General features: G+C 54.6%; 1 protein-coding gene across 1 annotated transcript; it reads right to left on the reverse strand.

Annotated features, from left to right (window-relative positions):
* Positions 1–578: 578 nt before the first annotated feature.
* SLC25A19 (solute carrier family 25 member 19) lies at positions 579–17,847 on the reverse strand. The gene is made up of 8 exons (XM_056137876.1): positions 17,501–17,847; positions 16,946–17,001; positions 9,954–10,122; positions 9,717–9,872; positions 8,706–8,879; positions 4,266–4,446; positions 3,551–3,681; positions 579–1,071 (listed from the first exon to the last, which is right to left on the reverse strand). The coding sequence occupies exons 3-8, from the start codon at positions 10,083–10,085 to the stop codon at positions 889–891; spliced, it is 957 nt and encodes a 318-aa protein (XP_055993851.1). The 5' UTR covers positions 10,086–10,122; positions 16,946–17,001; positions 17,501–17,847; the 3' UTR covers positions 579–888.
* Between the last annotated feature and the right edge of the window lie 1,098 nt (positions 17,848–18,945).

An 18,945-nucleotide genomic window follows, 5' to 3' on the forward strand; every position in this document is an offset into this window, starting at 1 on the left:
ACAGCAGCCGGGCACAAGGAAGCAGCTCACAGGGCCCCCGACACAGGCCAGCCGCAGCAGCAATGGGCACAGGGTCCTGAGCTGTGCCAGGGAGTCCCCCTGAGCTACCCGACAGACTGGGGAAGGGACAGGGAGGTGGCTGTGTTCAGTGGTTTCGCCTTTGGTGCCCAGAATGGAACCTAGGGCCTCACAGCAAGGAGCTCCACCCCGAGGTCCAGACGTGTCCAACCTTCAGTTTTGTCTCGTGTTTTTTTGTTTTGTGTTTCTGTGGGGCTGGGAATGGAGTCAGTGTCTCCTGCAGAGGCTGCCTGCAGGATACACTGACTCCATTCCCAGCCCCACAGACACACACACACAGCACACCAAGAGCATAGTAGGGGCGGGTGCCCGACCCTGGCCTTCTGCCCCCTTTCACCGAGCTGTGACACAAACACAGTGCCATGCTGAGCCGGGCCCAGGTGCCCTGGATGGGCATGATGCCACCTGGCCCGGCTGGAAGCGTCCAGACTCAAGGAGATGGGAAGACACAAAGCGTGTGGCACACGGCGCCTGTCCTGTGAAGAGGGAGGAGCAAGGTGGAATGTGCTAGCAGCTTTAATGTCTGTCAAGGGAGTGCGGGGCATAGCCCCAAAACCAAAAATAGAAAGGAACCTCTCAAAGGAGGGACCTTTCCCGACAGCACACCGCCACACTCCTACAGAGAAGACGGCATCCTTGGGGGTCCAGCTCCCTCTGGTTCTCCCAGGTCCGGAACTCAGGCCTTCTGGCAGGTGTTTTGTGCAGCCCACCCTGGGGCTTCTCTTCCTGCAGACGCCTGGCAATGAGGGATGCCCAGGTGGCACAGGGCAGAGCAGCTGGGGACGGACACCTTTGTGCGGGGGCCCTCGGCTATCTGCTGCTCTTGTTCACGCAGTGGAAGAGGCTGCAGATGAATTCATACCAGAAGAACACGAAGCCAGTGGACATGGCGGCCTTCAGCAGGCTGGGGGACAGGCCTTTGAAAAAGCCCCGAGGGCCCTCCTCACGCAGCACCTGTTGGGCACAGTCCCGGAGGCCCGTGTACCTTCGGACCTGCAGGTGGGGCGGGAGAAAGTGCCAGGGCCGGGGGAGGGGTGTGAGCGCAGGACCAAGCCCCAAATACGCGCGCGGCTCCACCGCTGTCTACTCTTCATCTCCCTCTTCATCTCCTCAGTCCAGGAGACCCCCGCTCGGTTGACCCCACACTCCAGCCTTCCTCCCCGCCAACCGCTCCAGCAGCTGCAGGCCAGGAAGGTGGCTCAGCCAAGAGCATGTGCCTCCTTGCGGGATTCCACCCTGGGTTCCACCCAGCGCCATAGATGCCAAAACCCAAAACCTTGGGGCCAGAGTGGTGGGACAGCGAGTAGGTGTTTATCTTGCATGCGGCTGACCCGGTTCAATCCCTGGCATCCCAGAGTGTTCCCCAAGCCCTGCCAGGAGTAATCCCTGGGTGCAGAGCCTGGAGTAAGCCCTGAATCTCATGGGGTGGGGCCCAAAACCAAAACCAAACCACGAATGAACGAAAGCTCCAGTTCCAGTAACTCCCTATAATGACAATGATGTCAAGAACCAAGTCCAGCTCGCTGGCCAGCTGGGCGGGGTGAAGCCCATGCCCTGTGTCCCAACTTCCATTTTCCCTCCTTGCTTACCTCCCCTCTCCTCTCCCACAGATGCCCGCCCCCCCCCCCCAGGTGCAATAAATAGTACAGCCAGGAGGGCATTTCCCTTACATGCAGCCGACCCAGGCTCGATCCCATGGTGTCCCGAGCACTGCCAGGCGTAATTCCTGAGTGCAGAGCCAGGAGTGACCCCTGAGCATTGCCCCATGTGACTCAAAAAGAAAAAAAATCAAAAAAGGAATTCAAACAAATTGGGCTGGAGGTCCCTGGCCTTGCAGATTGCTGCAATTTGTCCGTGTGTACAGATGTGTTTATTCAGACCATCCGCAATGCTCTGTCAGATGGAGTGACTGATGAACGTGTCTATCTGACTTCTCTGGCATTTTCAACCATGGAAAAAGGATCCCAGCTAAGAAAATCGATTCTCTGGCTGACCCCCGGGGCTTCCTGACTGTCCTGGCCTTGTGCTGTCCCCTCCTCACCTGTCAGTGCTGTGTCTGGGGCTGTGGTCCCCATCACTCTAGGACACAGCCCCATAATGATCCTCCTCCACCACACACAAAAAACCCGATCCAGTGGGGCCAATGGGAGGGACGGTTTCTATTATAGCTAATTAGCCTCACACAATGATCTGGGGGACCGAAGCCATAGTAGAGCAGGTAGGGCATTTGCCTTGAACATGGCCAACCCAGGTTTGATCCCTGGCACCCGTAGGGTTTCCTGAGCACTGCCATCCTGAGCACTGCCAGAATAATTCCTGAGTGCAAAGCCAAGAGTAAACCCTGTGCGTCGCCAGGTGTGACCCAAAAAAAAAAAAAAAAAAAAAAAAAGAATGGCTTTGGGCTCCTGGAGGGGTGGGAGGGCATAGAGTTTTCTAAAACACTGAAAATGGCTGACAGGAAATTCTGTGCTTCCCTTGGGTCTAACCGCTGAGAGTTGAGTCTGAGGTGTGTCTCCGTGCTCCCAACCATCCAGGGCCTCCCTGTGAAGAGCTTTTGGTCCCAAACTGAGCTTGATTCTTTGTGTCAATGTTTTTAATTGGGGCTAAATCCAAGGGCGCCTTGGGGGCCACCAGGGCTACCTGGCAGTGCTGGAGGGCCACATGCCGCCGAGAATCAAACCCATGGCTTGGCACAGGCTGGACATATGTCCCACCACTCTGAGCATCTTCCGGGTCTTGAACCAAACCCTGTGTAAGAGATACCATAGGTGGTGGTGGAGCCCGGTGGTTAGAGACCCAGCACTGTCAAAAAAGAAAAACCCATGGGCTGGAGCAATAGCACCACAGGTAGGGTGTTTGCCTTGCACGTGGCCAACCTGGGTTCAATTCCCAGCATCTCATATGGTCCCCTGAGCACCATCAGGGGTAATTCCTGAGTGCAGAGCCAGGAATAACCCCTGTGTATCGTCAGGTGTGACCCAAAAAGCAAAAAAAAAAAAAAAAGAAAGAAAAACCCAGAGCAGAGGGGGCCAGAGAAGGAGCACAGCAGGAGGCCTGGTTCCATCCCCATCATAGCCTGTGGGACTGGGAGCACCACCAGGAGTGAGCCCTGAGCACTGCCAGGTGTGGACCAGAGCTCCCTGCCTGGATCTTTCCACAATACCCACAGCATGTAAGACTCAGTGTGTGAGGGGCTGGAGCGATAGCATAGTGGGGAGGGCGATTGCCTTGCATGTGGCCGACCCGGGTTCGATTCCCAGCATACAATATGGTTCCCTGAGCACCACCAGGAATCATTCCTGAGTGCAAAGCCAGGAGTAACACCTGAGCATCTCCAGGTGTGACCCAAAACGTCCCCCCCCCCAAAAAAAAAGGCTCAGTGTGTGCTGGGGAAGCAGGGGGGTTGGGCTGGGTCAAATAGCAGTCAGGGTCACTGCCAGGCCCTTCCAGGGCCCAGTGATGGGGGGCTCACCTGGCCGAAGTTGGTGCGCGCGTGCTCAAACCCGCGGACTTGCAGGCGCTTCTTGAAGAGGTCGAGAGGGTACGTAAGGGTCTTGCTGATGACTCCAGCTCCGCTGCCACATATCAAGTTCTTTAAGTTCCCTGGGCCAGGAAGCAGAGTCTTTAAGGCCAAGGCCTAAGTCCCACCCTGGGCCCCGCCCCCCTGTCAAGTCTGCAGGCAGGACGGGCTGCTGGGGGGCACAGGCTCGGCCCTGCCCAGTGATCCCTCAGTCTAACGCAAAAGTGATCAGGTATGACTCAAGGTCCTGATTCTAAAGCCAACGTGCCCCTCCCCCAGTTACTGGTGCTGTGAGAGGTACACTTGCAAGCGGTGAAATAGTGTGGGAGAGGCCACTGGGCACCAGGCCGGAGGCCACATGGGGAAGAGGTGGGCAAGGCAGGACGTGGGGTGTGGCCTGGATGAGGGTAGGGCTTGTGTGGGCGGGGCTTTGCAGAGAAGGGCGGGGCTTAGCGCAGGCGTTATGGGTGGGACTTGTGGGATGGGGCTTCCTGGCCGGGGAAGGGAGGTCCAGGAATGGGGGCACATTGGACACTGGCACTGGGTGTATCTGTGCCTCAGCTGGGCCTGAGCCAGCAAGCAGTAAGGGCGGCCTCTGGCAGGGAGCCTTGTCCCCAGGGCCCCGATGGCCCTCCCCAGGGGACCCTTGTCCCATGAAGGCCCTCACCATTGGAGCTGTCGCTGGGCAGAAGCCATTCATATGCCTGCTTCAGGGAGCTGTAGAAGGAGAACTGGAAGCCGGCGTACGGGAAGATGGCCATCAGGGTGGGCTGCAGGCCACGGTAGAAGACCAGGGGGCCTTCCGTCCTGTACATTGTCACCACCGCGTCGAGCAGTGTTTTATAGACCTGGGTAGGCACAGGGGTGTTGGGGGTGCAGTCTGGCCACTCGGCCCAGCACCCACCGTGTCCCTGGGCCAGAGTCCTCAGCCCAGAGAGACAGAGCAAACAGGACTGAGGGCCACGCCCCGAGGGACTCACAGGAACGGCCACAGGGTGCTGTCCTGGGGCCAGGGGCAGAAGTCACAGCTGTCCCGAGGCCAAGCAGAGCTGGTGAAGTGTGGGGCAGCAGTTGCAGAAGTGGCTGCCAGGATGGCCCAGAGGCTGCGGTGATGGGGAAGGGATCCATAACCCGATGACCACCGGTACGGCAATTCTGGGGGTGCCTTTTTTGTTTTGGGCCACACCTGGCGGTGCTCAGGGGTTGCTCTTGCTCTGCACTTAGGATCACTCCTGGTGCTCAGGGGGCCATATTGTGGGGGGGAGGCGAACCAGGCCCAGCCAGTGCAAGGCAATTGCCCTCGCTGCCGTATGAAGGCGGGAGCATCTTTCTGGACAGCCCCCAGGCTGCCGGTCCTCCAGAGCACACAGATGACCTTCAATCTGGCCTTTCTTCACTTTCCTCTCAACCCCATGTTCTCCTCCAGATTAGCATCTTCCCACAACAAAACAGCTTTACTCTGGCCTCCCCAAGGCCCATCTTAACACCTGCCTTAACGCTGGACCCCATCCTGGACCCCCATCTTAACACCTGCTGGGCGCCATGGGGCACAAAATATTTTAAGAAAGTCTTCAAAAATGAGGGCAAATGCTTACCTGGGGGCGGGAAAAGTACCATGGGAGGCAGAGCACAGAAACCACAGTGCAAAAAAAAAAAATCCATCATATGAAAGTAAATACCTGCAGAGTTCACTAGACTGATATAATTAAAATTAAATTTATAAAAATGTAATGGAGTGATATGTATATTTATAAAAATGTAATGGAGTGATAGCACAGTGGGTAGGGCATTTGCCTTGCACTCGGCCAACCCAGGTTCGATTCCCAGCATCTCATATGGTCCCCTGGGCACAGCTAGGGGTAATTCCTGAGTTCAGAGCCAGGAGTAACCCCTGTGCATTGCCGGGTGTGACCCAAAAAGCAAAAAAAGAAAAAAAAAAGTAAGTCTCACAATTTGTTATGAGACATTACAGGAGCCCACTGGAGCAAATTGATGAATGGGAAAACAGTGCAGTAGTGCTACAGTGCTATACTATTATCTGGAATAAACAGTTTTTGTAAAAGCTAAAAAAAAAAAAGAAACTATAGTGCAGGAAACAGAAAGAAACCTTTGATGCAATAATAACTAATATTCTCGGGCCTTAGAAGATTCCACCACCTCTGTAATCTACTGAAAACTGTGGAGAGATCTATATCTTCACATTTTTTTAATGGGGAAGGTGACGCCGCTTGCTTTGTACACTCACCAGTCAGTCCCTGGCACCCCATAAGGTCCCCAAAGTTCTGCCACAAGTGTTTCCTGAGCGCAAAGCCAGGAGGAAGCTCTGAGCACCAGCAAGTATGGCCTCCCCACCCAAAATAAAACCAAAAACAAATTAAAAAGAAAGGGCTGAGTCAGTGAGTCAGAGGGAGCACTGTGTGCTGAGTGCAGACTTTGCATGCTGGGGCGGGCCAGGTGATCCCCAGGCTAGCATCAGCTCACAAGAACTTCCAGGTGTGGCTCCCAAACATATCTACATATCCATAGGGCTGGAGAGCTACTAACGGTACAGGAGAGAAGACACTTACCTTGCACGTGGCCAACCTTGCTTCAATGCCAGCACCATATATTCTGAGCACAGAGCCAGGAGTCAGACCTGAGCACTGCCGGCTGTAGCCCATTCCCATAAAATCTTTTTTGAAAAAATAAGAGCCAACATGAAAATGACTCTTTCTGGTTTTGTGGCCACACGAAGCAGTGCTCAGGGCTCACTCCTGGTGGGCTCAGGGGACCCTCTGTGGCACGAGGGATTGAAGCCAGGTCGGCTGCATGCAAGGCAAGAGCCTTACCTCCTGTACTATCTCTCCAGCACTGAAAAAGAATTCTTTCCCAGCTGAAATGGCATGGCAGGCACATGTGCCCATTCTCACACCTGTGCTGGGGGGAAAGAGATCATGGTGGGTAGCCTCTGGGAGTCTCCAACCCCTTGCTTGTGGGGCTGGAGTGATAACACAGTGGGTAGGGCGTTTGCCTTGCACACGGTCGACCTAGGTTTGATTTCCAGCATCCCATATGGTCTCCCAAGAAACACCAGGAGTAATTCCTGAGTGCAGAGCCAGGAGTAACCCCTGTGCATTGCCAACTGTGACCCCAAAAAAGCAAAACAAGTAATCCCCTGTTTTCACCCAGTCTGGGCTTCTGAAGTCTCATGCAAAGCTCCTGTGTCCTGTAACCGGGTCTTAGAGGAAACCAAAGCTGCGGAGCTCTTTGGGATGAAGTGAGGTGAGCTCTTACTCTCCCACTCACCTTCCCCCCCTCCCGCCCCTCCCCTTGCTTTGCACCTGCAGGGCCTGTTGGCTTGGAACCGAGAGCCCCACACCCCTGGGCAGCTGAGCAAATCCACATTCAAAGGAACAGGTGCGACAGCCCTCAGAGATGCAGGCCAGCTACAGCCCAGGTGGGTCTCCACTTTCCTGACCAGAGAGAGAGCACAGCGGGGAGGGCGCCTGAACAGGTTCCATCCCTGGCATTCCTTAGGGTCCCCTGAGCCCCACCAAGAGTGATCCCTGAGCACAGAGCCAGGAGTCAGCCCTGAGCACTGTCAGCAGGGATGGCCCAAAAATGAGAGAGACAGACTCCACCCTGGGATCACACATCTCCCCCCCAGTGCCCCGTGGCTCCCAGAACGCCATGAAAGCAACCCCTGGAGAGCCAGGCTGGGAGCAGCCCCTGAACACAGCACAGGTCAGGTGTGGCCCCCAAATCGAAAACAAAAAAATAAAACTTGGAGCCGGAGCGATAGCACAGCAGGTAGGGCGTTTGCCTCGCACATGGCCGACCCAGGTTCGATCCCCGGCATCCCACATGGTCCCCCAAGCACCGCCAGGAGTAATTCCTGAGTGCAGAGCCAGGAGTAACCACTGAGTATTGCTGGGTGTGACCCAAAAGACAAAAAAAATTAAATAAATAAATAAATAAATAAAACTTGATCTTAGTCGGGCTGGAGCGATAGCACAACGGGTAGGGTATTTGCCTTGTATGAGGCCAACTCGGCCGATCTGGGTTCGATTCCTCTGCCCCTCTCGGAGAGCCCGGCAAGCTGCTACTGAGAGTATCTCGCCTGCACGGCAAAGCCTGGCAAGCTCCCTGTGACGTATTCCATATGCCAAACACAGTAACAAGAAGTTTCACAATGGAGACCTTACCGGGCCCGCTTGAGCTAATCTATGAACAACAGGAGGACAGTGCTACAGTGCTACAGATTTTTTTTTTTTTGCTTTTTGGGTCACACCTGGCGATGCACAGGGGTTACTCCTGGTTCTGCACTCAGGAGTTACTCCTGGCGGTGCTCAGGGGACCATATGGGATGCTGGGAATCGAACCCGGGTCGGCTGTGTGCAAGGCAAGTGCCCTACCCGCTGTGCTATCTTTCCAGCCCCAGTCCTACAGATCTTAGTCAAGTTTTTTTTTACAGCAAGTTTATTTCCAGCAACTTTATTTAATTAGTCAAGTTTATTTATGGCAGAGCCTGGCAAGCTCCCCGTGGCGTATTCGATATGCCAAAAACAGTAACAACATGTCTCACAATGGAGACATTACTGGTACCTGCTCAAGCAAATCGATGAACAACGAGAGGACAATGCTACAGTGCTACAGTGATCTTAGTCTTATACTAAGTTTCTCCCCAGATGAGGAGTTTCTTTCTCTCCTACTTCTATTTTTGTTTTGGTCTCACCTGACAGTGATCAGGGCTGACTCCTGGCTCTGTGCTCTCCAGGATCACTCTTGGCAGGCTCAGGGGACCACCTGGGGTGCTGGGGGCCGAGCTGTGTGCAGGTGAGTGCACTACCCACTGTACTATCTCTTTAGCCCCTCTCCTACTTTTCAATAAACCTTTCTATTTTATCGTTGTTTATTTTAGGGTCACACCTGGCAGGCTCAGAGGACCATATGGAGTGTCGGGGATCAAATCCGGTTGGGCACACGCAAGGCAAGCGCCCTCCCCACTGTACTATTGCTCCAGCCCTAAAATTTTCTATTTTCTAAAAAAAAAAAAAAGACAAAAACAAACAAACAAACAATTCAACAATTCAAGAGCACTTCCCGGGTGGGGCTCCCGGCCACTCACCTTGGGTTCCCCCTGGGCTGCTAGGCGGGTGCGCAGGACGTCCACGGGCTGCACGGTGAGGGTGGCCATGCAGGCCGACAGCCCGCCACACAGGAAGTGCACTGAGAATCTGTTGGGGCTGAGCTCCTTGCCTCTCTTCTGCACCAGCTCAGTCAGTATCTCGAAGGACATGAACTGCAAGAGCAGCGACAGCATCACTGGAGGGGCCCCCCATTACCAGAAGCCCCTGAGGAGAACAGGGACGTACCCACGGCCGTGTGCACCAAATCCACATTATCAGATGCTTAATGGGCCAAAGGGCCCAAGACTGTAACACGGGGCGGGGGGTGGGGTGGGGCAGAGTGATAGCACAACGGGGAGGGCATTTGCACGCAGCTGACATGGATTCAATCCCCAGCATCCCATAGGGTCCCCCAAGGACACCAGGAGTGATTCTTGAGTACTGAGCCAGGAGGAACCACTGAGCATTCCTGGGTATGGCCCAAAATAAGAAAACAAAACACCAAACAAACAAAGAAAAAACATGAGAGAAATTCTATACCAAAAAATCCTTCCAGGAGAGCTCCCCCACTCCCCCCAGGTTTAATCCCTAGCCAGTATATAGTCCCAGCCAGGTGTGGACCTCAAAACAAAAAAAAAAAAATGTTTTGGGTGAGAGCAAGAGTAAGGGTAGGTAAGCTGCTAGCTTGGCACACCCAGGCTCAAGTCCGGCACCCCACATGTCACCCGAGCCCCACTAGGAGTGACCTCCGAGGGCAGAATAAAGAGTAAGTTTTGAGCACCACTGGGTGTGGTCCCAGCCCCCATCTGGCTCCTCCAAGACAATTCTCCGCAGTAATTTCATGTCCTGAGTTCCTGCGGGCACGCCTGTCCTCCAGCCCCCGGCAGGGGCAGCTGTCCTGAGAGCATGGGCAACCCCGGGCCCTAATAGTCAGCCAGGACAGGAATCAGCCCCCGCAGCGAGAAGTGAGCGGTGGGCTTCCTGCTGCCCACTCCCTGCCCCGTGCCTACCTGCACCGCCCCGTAGCCCACAGAGAGCAGCTGGGCCGGGACGTGTCCCTTCCAGAAGGCCCTGGGGCCCTCCTCCCGCAGAATCTGCCTCGCGGCCTGCAGGATGCCGTGGTACTTGGCTCTGGGGTCCCTGGGGGACAGACGTTCCACCTGCAGCTAAGAACCGGGATGGGCGCGATCAGGCCCACGGTGTGAGGGGAGCGGCCAGGGAGGGCAGGACGAGGGGCTAGAGCATACCTGGAAGCGGATCTTGATGACGTCCATGGGGCTGATGAGCGCCCGAGTGATAAGCCCGGCCATGGAGCCGGCCACTGCCACCTGCACGCTGGACACTGTCCTGTCTTCGGCCTTGGGGTCGTAGCCGACCATCCCTGGCTATGGCTACACGATGTCCATCAGCTTGGAGCTAGATGCGAGAGACAGAGACACAGGTGGGGGTCCGCGCCAGCACCCCACCCGACACTCCCCTCTGAAGACCAGTTTGAAGTCCCTCCCCCCACCCCTCCCTTTTCTGGCAGTACTGAGGCTCGAACCCATGTCTCAGGCAGGCAAGGCACATGCATTACCACTGCGCCACGTCCCCGGCAGCCCCCACCCCTACACGTCTCGTGTGTGTGTGTGTGTGTGTGTGTGTGTGTGTTTGGGGGGCCTCATGTGGTGGTGCTCAGGGCTGAGTCCTGGCTCTGTGCTCAGGATTCGAACCCAGGCAGCAGCAGCCTATATGACCACACGCAGGCTCAGGCCACAGCCTCCCCAAGCCCCCCATGTCCCTCCTTCTGCCCCACTTTTTCACTCACCCAGACCCACAGCCTGGACCTTTGTCCTGCACATCCCTTTCCGGTCCCCCCTGCCCACCCCCATCCCTCAGAACATGGTTATGGTATCATTTGGCCACCCCTGAGCTTGTGGGGCCAGAACAGAACCCCTAAGACCACAGCCTTTTAAAATATATTTTCTGGGGCTGGAGCGATAGCACAGCGGGTAGGGCGTTTGCCTTGCACGCAGCCAACATGGCCGATACTGGTTCGATTCCCAGCATTCCATATGGTCCCCGAGTGCATGAGCCGAGAGTAACCCCTGAGCATCGCTGGGTGTGACCCAAAAAGAAAGCAAAAAAAAAAATTTTCCCCCCAGCTTTATTTTATTTTTATAAAGTTGTTCACAATAATGAACTACATTCAATATTCCAACACCAATCCTACCACTAAGACCGCAGCTCTTCCCAGGACACCCGAGAGAGTGTGAGTGGGGACCCTCGGGCACCGTGCCCATAGGAAGTGTCCGAGCCTGACCCCTTGGCGCCCCTTCCCCTTCCCATTCCCTCTGCACCCACAGGCCTGTCTGCCATAGAGGGAGGGTGCAGAGGGCGCGCTACACTCTGACATGCTGCTCCCAGGCCCCCCAACCCACCGGCCTCTTCACATCCTCCTCCTCTACCCTGTTCTCCTTCCTCTCCCAGTTTCCAGCTATTTCCCACCTTAGGGCCTCACCCCTGCACGTCTTGTTTCCAGGGTCAAAGGGTGCCCCCCTACCCCCCTAGTCCCCAGAGCCCTAGAGAGCCCAACCCCTCAGCCAGTGGCCCCCACACCAAGTGACCCCTCCCCAGCATGACCAGGGCTGTGCAACAACACAGGGACAGGTGGCCGTGATGCAGGTCACACACACACAGCACACAGCCTGTGGGCTCAGCTGGCCCAGCACCCCGGGACCCCATCAGGGCCTTCACCCCAGCCCTCCTCGCAAGACACACCATGTCCCCAACACCGCAGGGGGCTTCTGCAGGAGCCCGACCTGGCACTCCTCAGCTCTAAAGTAAGAGAGGATGTGTGTGTATATGTGTGTATGTGTGTGTGTATGTGTGTGTGTGTGTGTGTGTGTGTGTGTGCATGTCTCCTCCCCGTAAGAAACACCATCTCTCCAATACCGCAAGGGTCTTCTGCAGGAGCCTGACCTGGCGCGCCTCAGCTCTAAAGCAAGAGAGATGTGTGTGTGTGTGTGTGTGTGTGCGCGCTTGTGCCTGGCCTGGCCCTCCTCAGACTAATAGCAAGAGAGTGTTGTGTGTGTGTGTGTGTGTGTGTGTGTGTGTGTGTGTGTGTCTGTGTATGTCTGTGTGTCTTTGCATTCCCTGAGGGACGTGCTATGGTGTGTGTGTGTGTGTGTTTACATTCCCTGAGGGACACGCTGGGTTAACTCTCTGGCACCACACAGGGTCTCCTGAGCATTGTCAGGGGTCACCCCTGAGCACAGAGTCAGGAATAGCCCCTGAGTATTGATTGCCGAGTGTGGCCCAATACCCCCGGCCCACCAAAACTAAGCCAATGAGTGTGGGGAGAGGCTGACGTGGTGGGACATATCTAACACGTAAGTCTCTGTGTTCCCTCTCCGCCCTCCTGGGCCCCAGCACCGCCAGTAGGGCCTTAGTGAAAAATAAGGGGCTAGAGAGATAGTACTTGCTAGCACCTGCCCTGCATGCGGCCAACCAGGGTTCTATCCCTGGCATCCTATAAAGCCCTGAGCCCACCAGGAGTGAGCCCTGAGCATCAGTGAATGTGGCTCCAAAACAAACAAAAAATAATAATAACTGAGATAAGTTACAAGAAAATTAGTTGGGGCTAGAGCAGTTGTACGGCAGCTAAGGCACTTGCCTCGCACGTGGCCAACCCGGGTTCGATCCCCACCATCCCGTATGCTTCCTACTCCCACCCAGCACCGCCAGGAGTAACCCCTGAGTGCAGAGCCAGGAGGAACCCCTGAGCACTGCCGGGTGTGCCCCCAAACAAAAAAAAAACCAAAAAACTAGAGAGAGAAAAAGAAAAAGTAGTGAATAAGTGAGTGAAGACCAAGTTATTTAATTTTTTTTTTTTTTTGCTTTTTGGGTTACACCCAGCAATGCTCAGGGGTTCCTCCTGGCTCTCCACTCAGGAATTACTCCTGGTGGTGCTCGGGGGACCATATGGGATGCTGGGGATTGAACCCGGGTCAGCCGCATACAAGGCAAACACCCTGCCTGCTGTACTATCGCTCCGGCCCCCCAAGTTATTTAATTGAATTTTGGTTTTAGGGCCACATCTAGTGTTGCTTTGGGATCTGTCCCCGCACTGGTGGGGGGTCACCCCAACAGTTCTGGGGGCTGTGTGGTGCAAGGGATGGAGTCTGGCGCTCCTGCTGGGAGCATGCAGGCCTGGTCCTGACTCCCAGCCCCTAAAGAACTTTTCACTTTTGTCTTTGTTTCTGAGTCCCACAGACAGTACTCAGGGCTCACTCCTGGCGGAGCTCTGGGGACCCTGTGTGGGGCCAGAGATAGCACCCAAGTTGGCCAAGAGCAAGGCAAATGCCCTCCCTGCTGTGCTTCTGCCCTGGTCCTCCCTGAGTTCTTTTCTCTTTCTTTTTATCATTTTGCCTTTTTGGGTCACACCAGGCAATGCTCAGGGGTTACTCCCAGCTCTACACTGTGCGTTCCTTTAGATGAGAGAGTTAACAGTGACCTTGTAGAAAGAGAGGTAAAAAAAAAATTACTGGGGGTATGGTGCTGCCAGCAGGTCAATCTGTGCCTGTGAGGCGAGTGCATCAGCAGCCTGCTGCCACCGTCAGACTTTCAGATACCCCAAAATTGCTGCTGTGCCTTTGGCCAGACCCCAAAAACTTGGGGCAAAGTTTACCAAGAAAGTAAACAGCCAAAAGTTAGGTATGTGGGAGACACACGCACAAACCACCTCCGGCTCAGGTATATCATTGGAGGCATGGCCTCTCTGGTTCCTGATTGAACTGCTTAATGGCCATGATTCCAGAGACTCAGAAACGAATCTCGAAACCCAAAGGCTTTTGGCAGAAATGCGTCCTGTTCCTGCAGTAGGTTACTGGCGCTGGGCCACTCCAGGTGGGAATAGGCTTCGTGCCTTGGCCTGTTCCCCCTAGTGGCCCGGTGACCACCATCCTCCAGAGGACACTGGACAGTCAGGTTTGGGCCTGCACTGACGAGACACACGGGGCCTCACCAGATGGGGTTGGAACCAGCCCTTTTCCTCCCCACCCCAGCGAGTCCCCGAGCCGCTGCCTACAAATGGCCTCTCTGGCTCCTGATCAAGCAAATTAATGGCCATGATCCCAGAGACTCGGAAACAAATCTCGAAACCCAGCAGCTTTTGGCAGAAATGCATCTGGACCACATACAAGGTGGTCGCTGTGTGAGGTCACAAGCAGCTCTCTGGCACGACCATGGCTCCAGAGGCAAAAGGACTTAATCCAGAGCCCGGCAGCTTGCGGCAGAAAAGTAAATGGACCATGCGTTAAACTATGGCACCACGCCTCTCCAGGAGGACAAGGTGTTACTCCCTTCCGCCTTTTTCCCGCCCGGCAGCAAGGTGGTTGCCGCCTCAGAGCTTATAGGAAAGCCAGGTATGAGCTGGCGGTGACGGGGCAACTGCAGTCTCAAGGGAAGGGGGGCGGTACCAACTCGTCCTTCACGCCCTACTGAGGTCACAAGTTGCCCCCCACAAGCGGCTCTCCGGCACAGCCATAACACCAGATGCACAGAAAACAATCTCGTAATTATCTGGCTCTTTGCAGAAATCCAAAATCGCGAGGCTGCTATTGCGGCCACGCGAGATTGTATGGATTCTCATAACCAGCTATAGAAAACAAAGTATTTCACAATGCCTTTTCAGCAATTCTGATTGTTGGGGGGGAAATTCCAACAATAATGGTGCATCTTTTGTCAAAACAATGAATGTAATCAGTGTAGAGAAGAGTTAAGTGGAAATCATCTGCCTCACAGGCATTGGGAGGGGTGGGAGGGGGGTATATTGGGGTTCTTGGTGGTGAAAAATCAGTACTGGTGAAGGGAGAGGTGTTTGATCATTGTATGGCCGAGACTTAAACCTGAAAGCTTAGTAACTTTTCCCACAGTGATTCAATAAATAAATATAAGAAGAAAAAAAATTATGGAAAAAAAAAAGGTGGAGTTCATGCCCATTCAATCAGATAATCAGTGGCTGAATAAATAATAGTACTCCTATAAAAAAAAATTACCGGGGGCCAGAGCGATAGTGCAGGGGGGAGGGCGTTTGCCCTGCACGCAGTCAACCCGGGTTCGATCCCCAGCATCCCATATGGTCCCCAAGCACTGCCAGGAGTGATTCTTGAATGCAGAGCCAGGAGTAACCCCTGAGCACTGATGGGTGTGACCCTCCCAAAAAATTACCACCTTTGGGGGTTGCACGTGACTGACCCGGGTTTGATTCCCAGTATCCCATAGGGTCCCCGAGCACTGCCAGGAGTGATTTCTGGGTGCAGAGCCAGGAGTGACCCCTGAGCACTGCTGGGTGTGACCTAAAAAGCAAAAAAAAAAAAAACCACGTTAAGGGCCAGAGAGAGAACACAACAGGTAGGGCCTTTGCTTTGCACACAGCTCACCCAGGTTTGAATTCCTGAACCCCATATTATCCTCTGAGCCCTGCCAGGAATGATCCCTGAGCACTGCTGGGTGTGGCCTCCAAACAAAAACAAACAGAAAAAAAAATATTTTGTGTTGTCTTCCTGGCACCACAAGGAGTGATCCCGATCCCTGAGTGCAGAGCCAGGAGTGAGCCCTTCGGACCACCAGGTATGACCCTCCCCAAACAAAACCAAACAGAGACAAACATCATCTTAAGATTTTCCACTTCACATAGGTTCTTCTAGCATCTCCTCAGGTTTTGGCTTATAAAATGCAAAGTGTCAGGCTGGGGATGTGAGTCGGTGGTAGAACACATGTCCAGTGTGTTTGAGACTCTGGGCTTAATCCACAGCACCACAAAATATGCAGAAATGAAAACGCAGGGGCTGGAGAGATAGTATAGGGAAGTTGGCGTTTGCCTTTCTCTTGGGTGACCCTGGCTCAATCCCCAGCATCACACAGGATCCCCTGACCACCAGAGCCAGGCAACAGTTAGCCCTATGCACCGCCAGGTGACCTAACAAAAGCAAATTTAAAAACAGGCTTATTCCAGGCAAGGGAAATGCTCCAAGGACTGGAGCACTCTGTGGTGTCCAGCTCAGGACCTGGGAAGGTGTTTAAACCTGGGACACCAGGGCTGGAACAATGGCACTGCATTTCATATGGTCCCCTGAACATCACCAGGAGTGATTCCTGAGTGAATGGAGAGCCAGGAGTAACCCCTGAGCATTGCTGGGTTGATCCTCAAAAGTGGAAAAAAAAAAACCCACACCAAACAAACCCAAAAAACAAAACCAAAATAAACAACCTGGGCTCCTGACCACAGGTGCCTCCTGGAGACGGCTTTGTCACACTGCCCCCTGCAGGGGGAAGGAAGTACAGCTACAAATGATTCTGTAAAGGCAAGTTTAAACCTCTGAGTTACATTCCGCTTGATGTACCTGAGCAGCTTGATTTAGCCTAGGCTCCCTTTTTGTTCAGGATATTTGAGGGCACCAATGGCGACTCTCGGTCAACTGCACCAGGATTGCAATGTAAGGGTCCACAGAAGTGATTTTGCTCCAGACCTACAGTGCTTGGGACACATAGGTCACCCCAACCATGCTGGGGGCCTGTGGGGCCATGCCCTGCTCAAGGGACGGTGTGGGGGAAACTATTTCCCCAGGTTGGGCTCGGTTTGCTAGAAAATGGGATTGAGGTCTGCCCTGCCTAGTCCAGGCGGCTGCTCACGGGAGAAGCCATGTGTATTTTTCAAAATTTTTCAAAAATGGGAGAATCTGGGGTCAAAGAGATAGCACAGTGGATAAGGCTCCTGCCTTGTAGGCAGCTGAACCGGTTTGATGCCAGCACCACAGAGATTCCCTGGAGCCCTGCCAGAAGTGATACCTGAGCACAGAGCAAGGAGTAAGCCCTGAGCATTACCAAACCCCAGTCACCCTCCACCTCCGCCGTCCCAGAAGAAAAAGGGAAAATGGGGGCCAGAGTCAGCCCTGGTCTCTGTGTGTGCTCTGCATGCAGGTGGCCCGGAGCTCAACCCCTGAAGATACATGCACGGCGCCCTCAGTACTACCAGGAACCAACCATGCCCCCAGCACAATGCCAGGAGGGGCACTGAGCACTGCAGAGGGTGTGACCCCCTCACACACATACCAAAGAACATTGTGGGGCACAGCAGGGGGCACGGAAGAGCTGGAAGGGTTGGGGCCATTCCGGGGTTGAGCCCTAAGCACTCCTAGGTGTGTACAGCCATTCCACAGGTGAAAGGCTGAGTACATACAATTCGCGCTGGCCTTACTTTTCCTGCTGGTTCCAAATGTCTTTCTTGTACCAACAAGACTTGGAGAAGTTTATCTAAAGAGGAAAGAAGAAAACTGATCATAAGCATGGCTCGGGTTATAGGCATGGCACTGGTTATAGGCACGGCATTGATCATAGGCATGGCATGGGTTACAGGCATGACATTGATCACAGATATGGCACTGATTACAGGCATAGCATCGGTTATAGGCATGGCATGGGTTATAGGCATGGCATTGATCATAGGCATGGCATTGATTATATGCATGGCATTAGTTACAGGCAGGGCCCTGATCACAGGCATGGCATTGGTTATAGGCATGGCATTGATTATACACATGGCATTAGTTATAGGCAGGGCACTGATCACAGGCGTGGCATTGGTTATAGGCATGGAACTGATCATAGCCATGGCATTGGTTAAAGGCATGGCATTGATCATAGGCATGGCATTGGTTATAGGCACGGCACTGGTCACACACATGGCACTGGTCACAGGCATGGCATTGATTCTAGACATGGCAGTGGCTATAGGCATGGCGTGGGTACTCACCGGCAGCGGGCGCTGGAGTGGGTGTGAGACTGCTCGCTCCTCCGACTCAGTCCGCAGTTGTGTGGAGGCCCCCGAGTTCGGGCGCGCAGGGAGCGTGGGCAGGAGTGCCGGGTGGCGGGGCTCCGCAGACGGCCTCGCGCGTGGACACGGGTGCAGCACCCCGAGCTGGGTTCGACGTGCCGAGGAGACGGCAGGCGCCTGCAGAGCAGGCTCTGCCCCCCGCGGCCCCGCGGGCGCTGCTCGGAGAGGCGAGACACGTGTGCGCAGTGGCCGCCCCGCGCGACGCCCCGGACAGAGGACCCGAGCACCCCGCCGGGAGGGCGGAGTAGAGGTCACTCACAGGTTGCAGGACGCGCCTCCACTCGCGGCTCCTAACGTTCCTTCTCTCCCTCCCTCCAGGCACTGCCCAACAGCAAAACCCAACTGCGTGGGGCCGTAACTGACAGATTTCCGAGCCAATCGCGCCGCGGCTTCCGACAGTCGCCGGGTCACTGGTCACGCCCTGGACACTCAGCAAACGCCTCTCCGAAGGGGCCTGTGGGTAATATAGTCCTGGCGGCCGGGCCACCACCTGCCGGGCGCGGGGCCTTCTGGGAGATGTAGTCCGGCCGCGCGCACAGCGCCACCCGGAAGAAGGCGGGTCCGAATCAGGCTGCGGGCTGCTTGAGTGGCTCAGCTGAGCCTGTGGGCGGGGCAAAATCGAGGCGCGCTGAACTTGACCCCAAAACCCCTGAGTAGTGGGACACCGACCCTCTAAACTTGAAACAAATCTTGCCAAAGTCCGTAGGACGTTCACGGGAGAATAGAGAGGTTATTTTGGTTTTGGTTTGGTTTGTTGCCCACACCTGGCAGTGCTCAGGGCTTACTCCTGGCGGGGTTCCAGGGACCCTAAAGGGTCCCGGGGATCGACCAGGGTGGACCGCAGGCCAGGCAAGCTTTTTACCCACTGTACTCTCTCCAGCCCCCGATCGATTTCTTAATATCAAGCATCAAATTGACATTTCCCTATCTGATCTATAAATGCTATTTTAAGGGCTAAAGCGATAGTACAGCGGGTAGGGCGTTTCCCCAGCATCCCATATGGTCCCTTGAGCTCTTCCAGGAGTAATTCCTGAATGCAAATCCAGGAGTAACCCCTGTGCATCGCCAGATGTGACCCAAAAAGCCAACAAAACAAAACAAAAAGATATAATATATATATATGCTATTTTAAAGAACATCAGGGGGATTGGACCTGAGCTATCATACAAAGGATAGGGTGCTTGCCTTGCACGTGGCCAACCCGGGTTCAATCCCTGATACCCTACAGGGTCCCCCAAGTTTCTCCAAGAGTGATCCTGAGAGTAGAGCCAGGAGTAAGTCCTGAACACTGCCTGGTGTGGCCCCAAACCAAAAGCAAATCAGAGCTGCCCAGTCCCAAGTTAGGCCTTTACCAGTGTGTGGGA

The sequence above is a fragment of the Sorex fumeus genome, unplaced genomic scaffold, assembly GCF_029834395.1.
Source record: "Sorex fumeus unplaced genomic scaffold, SorFum_2.1 ptg000128l, whole genome shotgun sequence".
NCBI classification, from domain to species: Eukaryota; Metazoa; Chordata; class Mammalia; order Eulipotyphla; family Soricidae; genus Sorex; species Sorex fumeus.